The 8,744-nt window shown below is 37.2% G+C and overlaps 1 protein-coding gene across 1 annotated transcript; it reads left to right on the plus strand.

Annotated features, from left to right (window-relative positions):
• Nucleotides 1-365: 365 nt before the first annotated feature.
• Nucleotides 366-6,056, plus strand: LOC103477715 (C-type lectin domain family 10 member A-like). The gene is made up of 7 exons (XM_017309394.1): nucleotides 366-497; nucleotides 1,619-1,769; nucleotides 4,124-4,183; nucleotides 4,491-4,556; nucleotides 4,900-4,977; nucleotides 5,370-5,597; nucleotides 5,840-6,056. Exons 2-7 carry the CDS (start codon nucleotides 1,715-1,717, stop codon nucleotides 6,043-6,045), a joined length of 693 nt encoding a protein of 230 aa, XP_017164883.1. The 5' UTR covers nucleotides 366-497; nucleotides 1,619-1,714; the 3' UTR covers nucleotides 6,046-6,056.
• The last annotated feature ends 2,688 nt before the right edge of the window (nucleotides 6,057-8,744 follow it).

The raw sequence follows: 8,744 nt of genomic DNA on the forward strand, positions 1-8,744 counted from the left end.
ACACTAAATAGTTTTATTACTGTATTGTGTTTACACCCAAAATAAATATTTCTCAAATAAAGTCTATTGTTACCTGGATCCTTTTTAAAGGATTTTAAAAACAGGAAGCTGGCTGCATAAAATCTCTTCTCTTTAGTTGATTTCATAATAAATATGGTCACATGTTGCTGCGGCTGCACAAAGGATGCAAACCAAACTAGACTTTTTATTGTATAACTTTTCATGAGGAAAGATGCGTCGCCATGGAGACAATGCGTCACCGTCATGTAGCCTAGCATGAATGGMGAAAACTGGTTAGCATCTCGTCTGTTGTACGTTTCTAAGGCTGTTCCAGTGTAAGGGGAAACRCTGTTTATGACATAGTGACATAAATCATGTGGTGTGATTTCWAGAMAAGTCGTTAACTTGATCAACACATCAGATGGGAGGAGGTCTGGGTCGGTTTCTAAGAGCTGCTTCAAGCTTCTGTAAATACCTCCATTATGAGCCACAACCAGGTGAGTTACGTTCACAGACAGATTAACTAAACTTGAACTGACAAAAACAACTTTGGAAAACAACTTCAGTTCCTCTGTTCAGTCCTCCTGTCCCTCATTTCCTCGAATGATGAAGTGATGTAGTTGCAAAGCGTGAATAGAAAATAATAATATTGTATCTGGACATCTTTTGATCATTTTATAGTTTTGATTTAAGAAAGGTACAGAGAGTAAAACAATTACAAACCTGGTTTTTAATGTTATTCATAGATAACTTGTTCTTCCTCTTTAGATGAGGTTCCTCTTCTTTATGTTGTTGTCCAGATTTCTTTGTAATATTTACATTTTTTTCCGTTTTTTGGTTCTGCATTGAAACGTGACTTCTCTGTCTAGAAATGTCAACGGCTGAATGATTTTCCAAGTAAAACAATAGATAAGGCCGTTTCTGTTTCTGCTGGTTTTTACCCTTATGCACACATTTAGTTACATTAACATCAATCTGGCTTTAGAGAAAACATTAAATTATTCAGGAATTGGAAATACACATTAAGGTTAGTGAGATTCAGTAAACTGAAATTTGACTGTATTGAAAAAAATACTCAAAGTTTTTGTTGTACATACAGCTGGAACAAAACAGGAAATGACAGGTTCACTTGGTTCTTTTTGCTATTTTGGACCAATTAATAATAAACCATCAGGTACATTTGAAACATTTAATCTTCCTGATTCTTTTCTTTCATTTCTCTTCACTTTGGTTTATCAAACCTTTAAATGGTGAGTCTGGCACATGATTGTGTTTTCTGAAAACAGTGAACAAATTATCACAGCACACAGAAACAAACAGAAAGCAGGAACTTGTTGTTTTCTTTTATATAAGTAGCTTCTGGTCTAAAACTTTTAAGTTTTGGGTGTGTAAGTAAATTCAACAAACTCAGATTTGTTAAGGTAAGTGAAGTTATTTTAGTGAAGTTTTCCTCAACAAAACTGCACAAGTTGATGTAACAGTTAATTCAATAAAAACTAAACAGAACAGAAAAGACAAATGGAAAACAAGACAATTTAATTAAATATATTTATCACAAAAGCTGTACATTAAAAAAAGTTAAGAATACATTGACATTTTCTGTGGTTCCTGTTTTTAGCATCATGTTTGCATGAGGAAGAGGAACGTTGTGGTGAATTGTTGAGACGCTGCTATAAAAGCGTCTGCAGCTTCTCTGGTTCTGCAGGTTTCAGCGATGGCAGTGGAGCTCGGTTCTGGTTATGATAATCCCACCTTCAAAACCCGAAAAGGTGAGAAACAGCTACAGAATATTTCTACAGCTTTATTATGAGAAGGAAAACATGTAATTTATCTCTGATAAACCTGCAAGTTTACCATTAATTCCACTTAAATTCTGTTATGACATCAATATTACAGAACTATAAATAAAATAATTTAAATAAGGCACCAGATAATATTCTACTTATTACTGTTTAATTATTAGTTATCTGCTTGTAGACATATCTGTGTTTGTTCCCCAGGGGGAAATTCAGGTGTAGTTGAACATAACCTTTTAATTTAGACGTCATTAACTTGTTTTAAACTGCGTTTGAAATTAAAGGACAAATAGACAGTGTTGTGGTCAAGACCACCTAACCCGAGACCAAGTCCAAGACCAGAGTGTATCGAAACCGAGACAAGACCAAGACTTTTAGGGTCAGAGACCGAGTCAAAACCAAGACAAGTGCCCCACGCTACGTGACACAATAAAATGTAAAATATGATCAAAATTGCTTCTCAAATTTATCTGAAAGATCCATATTCTCATAAAAACACCTAGATATTAAATACTTAATACTTTTTTACCAATATTAAATATTCAATCTCTGTGCTACAATCCATGGTGGTCTCGTGCCATCCCTGAAAAGATAACGCCCTGGGTGTTTGCCCATATTGCTTATGTCAGAAACCACCACTGTCTGCACCATTAAACATAGCAATTGAGGCAATGGCCTGACGGTAAATAATGCTCAACTATGACCACTGACCAAGGAGCAACAACCAAGAAGTAACCAAGCACAAAGCGCTTATCATCACAGTTCTCGCCCTCTCTTCTGCTACATGAAGCGAGGCAGTCTGACACCATGGCACACATTTCAGCTGCCACTTTGAACGAAAACATTCAAAGAGCAATGTGCATGCTCTGCGTGCTCTTTCGTTCTTGTGTTTTAGTTATTTTTTCATTTAAAAAATATCAACGTACATAATTAGATAAAATAATGATAGCTACTGCAGTGTACGCAGAGCATTACAAGAACAAAGAACGGGTGTTCTGTCAGGTCAGATCGTCATACGCTTAGCACAAACTCATGGATATATCTGTCAGACACGTCATTACCATAAGATTTCATTTAATCAGCCAACATAGAATCATGACGTAGATCGTCATACACTTTGTTATTAACAGTTGTATGGGATCCTGATTTAGCAGTTAAGTAGGTTAATGAGTTTTACACGGGCATGTGTTGTAGTTGACTGCAGCTGCAGCCAGACCCTGCTTTAAATACACTTTGAAACCACGACAACGCATGTATATCTATATAGTTATCATTGAAAACAATTTAATGACTTATTTTCGTCATAACTTGTTGCATATGGTGAACTGACAACTCCTCTGACGGTCAGACTTCTTAATGCGCATTCAGGCATGGTACTCACTGCATGTATGCTATTCTGACAGCGTATGGTAATCTGATAGAAGTGGCACTCCAGTCCTATATAATAAGTAAAGAGCAGTGCAGAAGAATCGACTCTTTCTGAATGTCACATCACTATATTGCAGACTTTTGGACACAGCATTGTCCCATATATGCGACAAGTCAGTCAACATCTCTGCACAATAATTCAGGCAGTGAGTGACTTTTTTTCATCACAAATGCTTATGTGTCTCTATACAGCTAGCTTTGCTAGAATCATGTCAACGGAGCTTACCTTTCTTTGAGATACTTTTCTAAGTGACGAAAACAGACGCTTCCACAGTCTGTGAAAGCGAAGCGCTGCTGAGTTAGCTGTGGCCATCGGATTTCTTATGATTTATGCAGCTTTATTCTGTTACTGACGATTAGACAAACATCTTCTGCCGCTGAGAGAAAACCACTGCGCATGTCCTGGAGCGCCGCATGGGAGTGAAAGGTGGGGGGGGAGGGGCGGGGGAGTAACAGAAATACGCAATTTAATCGGTGCGTTTTGCATCCACTGAAAACAAAGATTTTAACAAATAAACTGGACAGTGTGCTGTACGTTTAGTGATATTTTCACAGTTGCGGTCTCAACTGGTCTTGAAATAAAATGCCGAGTCCTCAGAGCCCGAGACCGAGACGAGACCAAGACCATCAAAAAATGGTCTCGAGACCAAGACCGATCTCGAGTACTAAAACACTGCAAATAGATTCTATAGACCCAAACTCTGATTTTTATTTAAAATGTTTCCTTTTATTCTATGTTGTTACTGACTTTTAAACCAAAATTTTTAGTAAAAAAGTAATTAAATGAATAATATCAGAACAGAGGAAKTGACTGTATGACCTCGTTACACAGGTAATAAAAATGTTTATTTTCTGAAAATCATTTATTGTTGTTTCTTTGTTGTTTTTTTTACTTTCAGTGACAAATATGGATGTTTCTTCAGGCGACATTTATGAAAACTTTCAGAGACCTGAACAATGTAAGAGACTTTGTTAAATTATTCTGACATATAAAACTGAAAAAATAAATGTAACGAATTAATTCTTTGGTATTGATTGATAAAAAGTTTATAACTGCTTTCTAAATAATTAATCTAAAATGTTAAATAATCTGGATTAAAAACAGGAAAACAAAAAGAATGCACACAGAAAGGAAAATAATAACTTCTCCTTTTCATAGATATAATTCATATAATTATATGATCATTGTGCAAAAGACAAGAGAGAAATAATCTCAACATTAGTTTTTAATTATTTAGTGTCTTTCTGTTTTTTAACTTTCTTCAGACGAACAGCAGAAACCAAAACCAAACTCTGACGTGACGCCTAAAGAAGCTGCTGCCATGATGCCGAGTAAGTTTTAATAAATTCATTATAATCTGCTAATTAGTAAAAATACCAGAACATTTCATTCAGAACTTAATCCAAAGAAATACAGAATTTACTTCCAAATGGATTTTTACTGTTTATGGTAAACAAATCAGCCTGGATTAAAGTTAGAAGGTTATTGTGTTTTTAACACAGTTACTGGTTGTGACTCTTTATTTTCTGAAATACTGATTTAGTTTAATACTGAACAGAATCACATACGTACAGACGGCTTGTTGGACCAACAGCGTTTTCTCTCTCTCTCTCTCTCTCTCTCTCTCTCTAACTGTTCATTACTGCTGTGGTTCTCATGGTTGATTCTTCACAGACGTTAAAGTCCATCTGGTTCTGGTTTCGGTGGGGATCGTCTCCGTCCTGCTGGTCAGCATCGGGTTCTTCTCCTGGGGTAAATCTCTCTGTTCTCACAACCAGGTTATTTTTCTCCAGCAAAACGGCTGAAACTATTTCCATGTTAACAAAATTCAACAAATCTGCACGAGTATAAACGCTTTCAGATGAAAACATAAATATAATCAGAATGAAGGGAGATTTTAATAAAATTAAACTTGTTAAAAGCAGAATTACATTAAAGCTTTGAGTGAAATTTTACTTTTGGACTTGAAACTGGTCGTTATCCAGCAGGTTGTTGCTAAGCAACCAAAGACTGAGTGAGTTGATGCCACCAACATGTCCGTCTTCTAATCTGCAAAAATACTGTTCTTTAACTTAAAATATTTTACAACAATAAAACTCCTTGAATTGATTTTTCCTTTATAATCTGTTTCCTCTCATTTACAGCCGGTTGGAAAATGAACCAACATGATGAAACTGTGACTGATCTGGGGAAACAGAATGAACATCTGAAGACTGAGAATGAAAAATTACAGAATGAAACTGAGAAACTCAGGAGACACGTGGAAAACTTAAATGAGAAATCACAGAATGAAACTGAGAAACTGAACCAGAAAATCCAGCTGATCCAGAAATTCAACACCTTTCTGACAAATGGACGCTGCAACGGCAGTGGTGAGTATCTAACTGAGACGTTTCTAAAAACATCCTACATGTTTAAGGATAAATAAAGGGCAAAATGAACATTTCACATAAAAACAACTTAAGATAAAATAAATGTATCTCATTTCTAATTATATCAAACAAGAATCAGTAAATATTGATAAAATCTTAGTGTAACAGTAGAACCTTGTTAAAAAAGGGAAACTGTTAAATATTATTTTTAAATTATTATTATAATTATTTTCTGTCTCCAGAGTGTCTGCTGTGTAAAATAGGTTGGATCTTCTTCAATGAGTCATGTTACTATTTCGGTGAGACTTGGTTGACCTGGGATGAAAGTCGTCGGTTCTGTCAGTTCTCATTTGCTGATCTGGTTGTTATTGATAATCTGCAGGAACAGGTGAGCTCTGACACCAATCATGTTACAAATTCAGATTTTAAATATGCGATGAAATTCTGATGACTTGATCATTTTCAATGTTGTAATTAACAGAAATTCGTTTATGACAACTTGAAGTCGTACCACTGGTTGGGGCTCTATAGAAGTGGGAGCAACTGGGTTTGGGTTGATGGACGTATCAACACACTTGGGTAAGAAGTTTCTTACTTTAGTAATAATAAAAATAAATTAAAAACATCTGTTACATTTCATTGTGTTAAATTATCTCTGTCAAAATAGATGATATTTAATTTTATACTTCCTGATGTTTGTGTTTCTCATTTTAAGGTTCTGGAACCCGTCTTACCCGAGCTCCTCTGATTTATATGCATTCACGTATCGAAATGGGAATCCCACAACGAGCTGGATCTCAGTACCAAACACATACACATTTCCCCCCCTCTGTGAACAGAAAGCCTTCAAAGTGTCTCTTAATTAAATCTGTTTCTATTTCCTCCTTATTCTGCTGAAACTTTTCCAGATCAACAGATTTTATATAAATAATCAGAAGTTTAACATGAATATATTTGATTTTTATTTTCTGTTCATTTCACTATTTATTCAGTAAAAATTTGTTTTTAAACATCTATACTGTTTGTTTTTTTTACTTAAAATAACAATAAAGAACTAAAATAATGTAACTCAATATATTTGGATCTACTTTTTTTCATAGAGTAAATGTTTAAATGTTTAAATTAAAGTGTGATATTTTTCTTGATTTACTGAGACTTGATATTTAAACAGCTAATTAATGACATTATTATTAATAATACATCAAGTTTATATAGAGCTATTAAAGTCTGTGTTTCCATAAATCCTTAAAGAATGATTATTTACTTTGATTTGTTTAATTGAATTGTTTTATTAAAGTGATGCTGATTATAATGGATTTTTAGTTTATTTTTTGTAATAATCCTGATGACAGAAACATTTAATGTTTTCATGTAAGGCTGTAAGTTTCAATATTTACTTTATTATAAATTATTATNCTCATTGCCAAGGTCCAGGTACTGTACAGTGACATTGAGAGTGTGCTGAAGATCAACGGTAGCCTGTGTGCTCCTTTTAGGGTGTGTAGAGGCGTTCGGCAGGGCTGCGCCCTCTCTGGGATGCTCTACACTCTCTCCCTGGAACCCCTCCTCCAGAAAATACGCTCTTGTGTTCATGGTCTGGTTTTACCTGGTTTTAGTAATAATATTGTTTTATCTGCCTATGCCGACGATGTTGTCGTTTTTATAAAAGATCAACAAGACACCAGTATTTTAACCAAGATCACAGAGAAGTTCTCTACACTGTCTGCAGCGAGGGTGAACTGGGGGAAGAGTGAAGCCCTGGCCGTCGGCCAGTGGCCTGCTGGGCTCCCAGTTCTCCCTCAGGGTCTTATGTGGAAAAAAGATGGTTTTAAATATCTCGGTGTGTTTTTAGGCAGCAGGGACATTGTAAATAAGAACTGGGAGAATGTTGAGCAAAAAATCAAAGACAAACTGGCCAAATGGAAGTGGATACACTCCCAGATGTCGTACCGGGGAAGAGTTTTGGTCTTAAACAACCTGGTGGTGTCACAGCTGTGGCACAAACTGAATGTCCTAGACCCACCATCAGGCCTACTTGTGAAAATACAGACAGAGATGATTAATTTCTTCTGGACCGGTCGACACTGGGTGCCACAGTCCGTTTTGTTTTTACCAAGAGAGGAGGGGGGTCAGGGCCTTGTCCACCTGGCCAGCAGAACTGTAACCTTCCGTCTTCAGTTTATACAAAAGTACCTGACAGGATCTCCTGTGTGGAGGGATGTGGCCAGCTGTATCCTCAGACGTGTCAATTGTCTGGGGCTGGATGCTGCTCTGTTTTTAACTGATTTTAGTCTTTTAAAGTTAAAGGGGTTACCTCAGTTTTATCAGGGTGTTTTTAAATCCTGCGCGCTTTTTAAATTGCAAAGAGCAAAATCACATAATTCTCTGCATTGGCTTTAAGCAGAACCATTAGTGTGTGGAGCAAGCCTAGATGTCCAGGACAGCAGCATGCCGGGCCTGACTGAGGCGCTGTCCAGGTCCGAGACGGTGACCCTGCGGCGGCTGGTGCGGGTGGCCGGACCGGACCTCGCGAACATCGAGGAGGTTGGCTCACTGCTCGGGGTCCGGTCCGCCAGGCTGACACAGCGCTTCCTGGAGCGGGTCAAAGAGCAGCTGTCGGCCGAGGAGAGGCGGCTCCTGCAGCTGCACACAACGAAGGAATGCCTACCCGACCAGACTGACCCGTTTCCAGAAGTGATCTCTAAACTGATTTTGAAGAGGACAGCGGCCCCCTGCTGGACCTGACAGAATTGGACTTGTGCAATACAAGTTCAAAAATCCTGTACAGATCCTGTACAAAAACTTTGAACAAGAGAACTCTCCAAAAAAGATCCACCAATGTGTGGAGCGACAAGTTCAGAGGACAGAATCCCCAATGGAGAAATCTGTACAAGCCTCCAATTAAAAAAAGGACTGGGGACCTCCAGTGGAGGATCCTGCATGGAGCCATCGCCACAAATTCGTTTTTATCGGTCGTCAGCCCAGGGGTTTTAAATGAGTGTCCATTTTGCAATTTGTCAGAGAGTGTTTTTTATGTTTTTATGGATTGTGTACGTTTAACTGGTTTTTTACATTTTTTAATTAGAATTTTTAGCCTGTTTGGCATGGTTTTTACCAATTCCGTTTTTATCTACGGTGTGCATCACA

Source organism: Poecilia reticulata, linkage group LG16 (genome assembly GCF_000633615.1).
Source record: "Poecilia reticulata strain Guanapo linkage group LG16, Guppy_female_1.0+MT, whole genome shotgun sequence".
NCBI classification, from domain to species: Eukaryota; Metazoa; Chordata; class Actinopteri; order Cyprinodontiformes; family Poeciliidae; genus Poecilia; species Poecilia reticulata.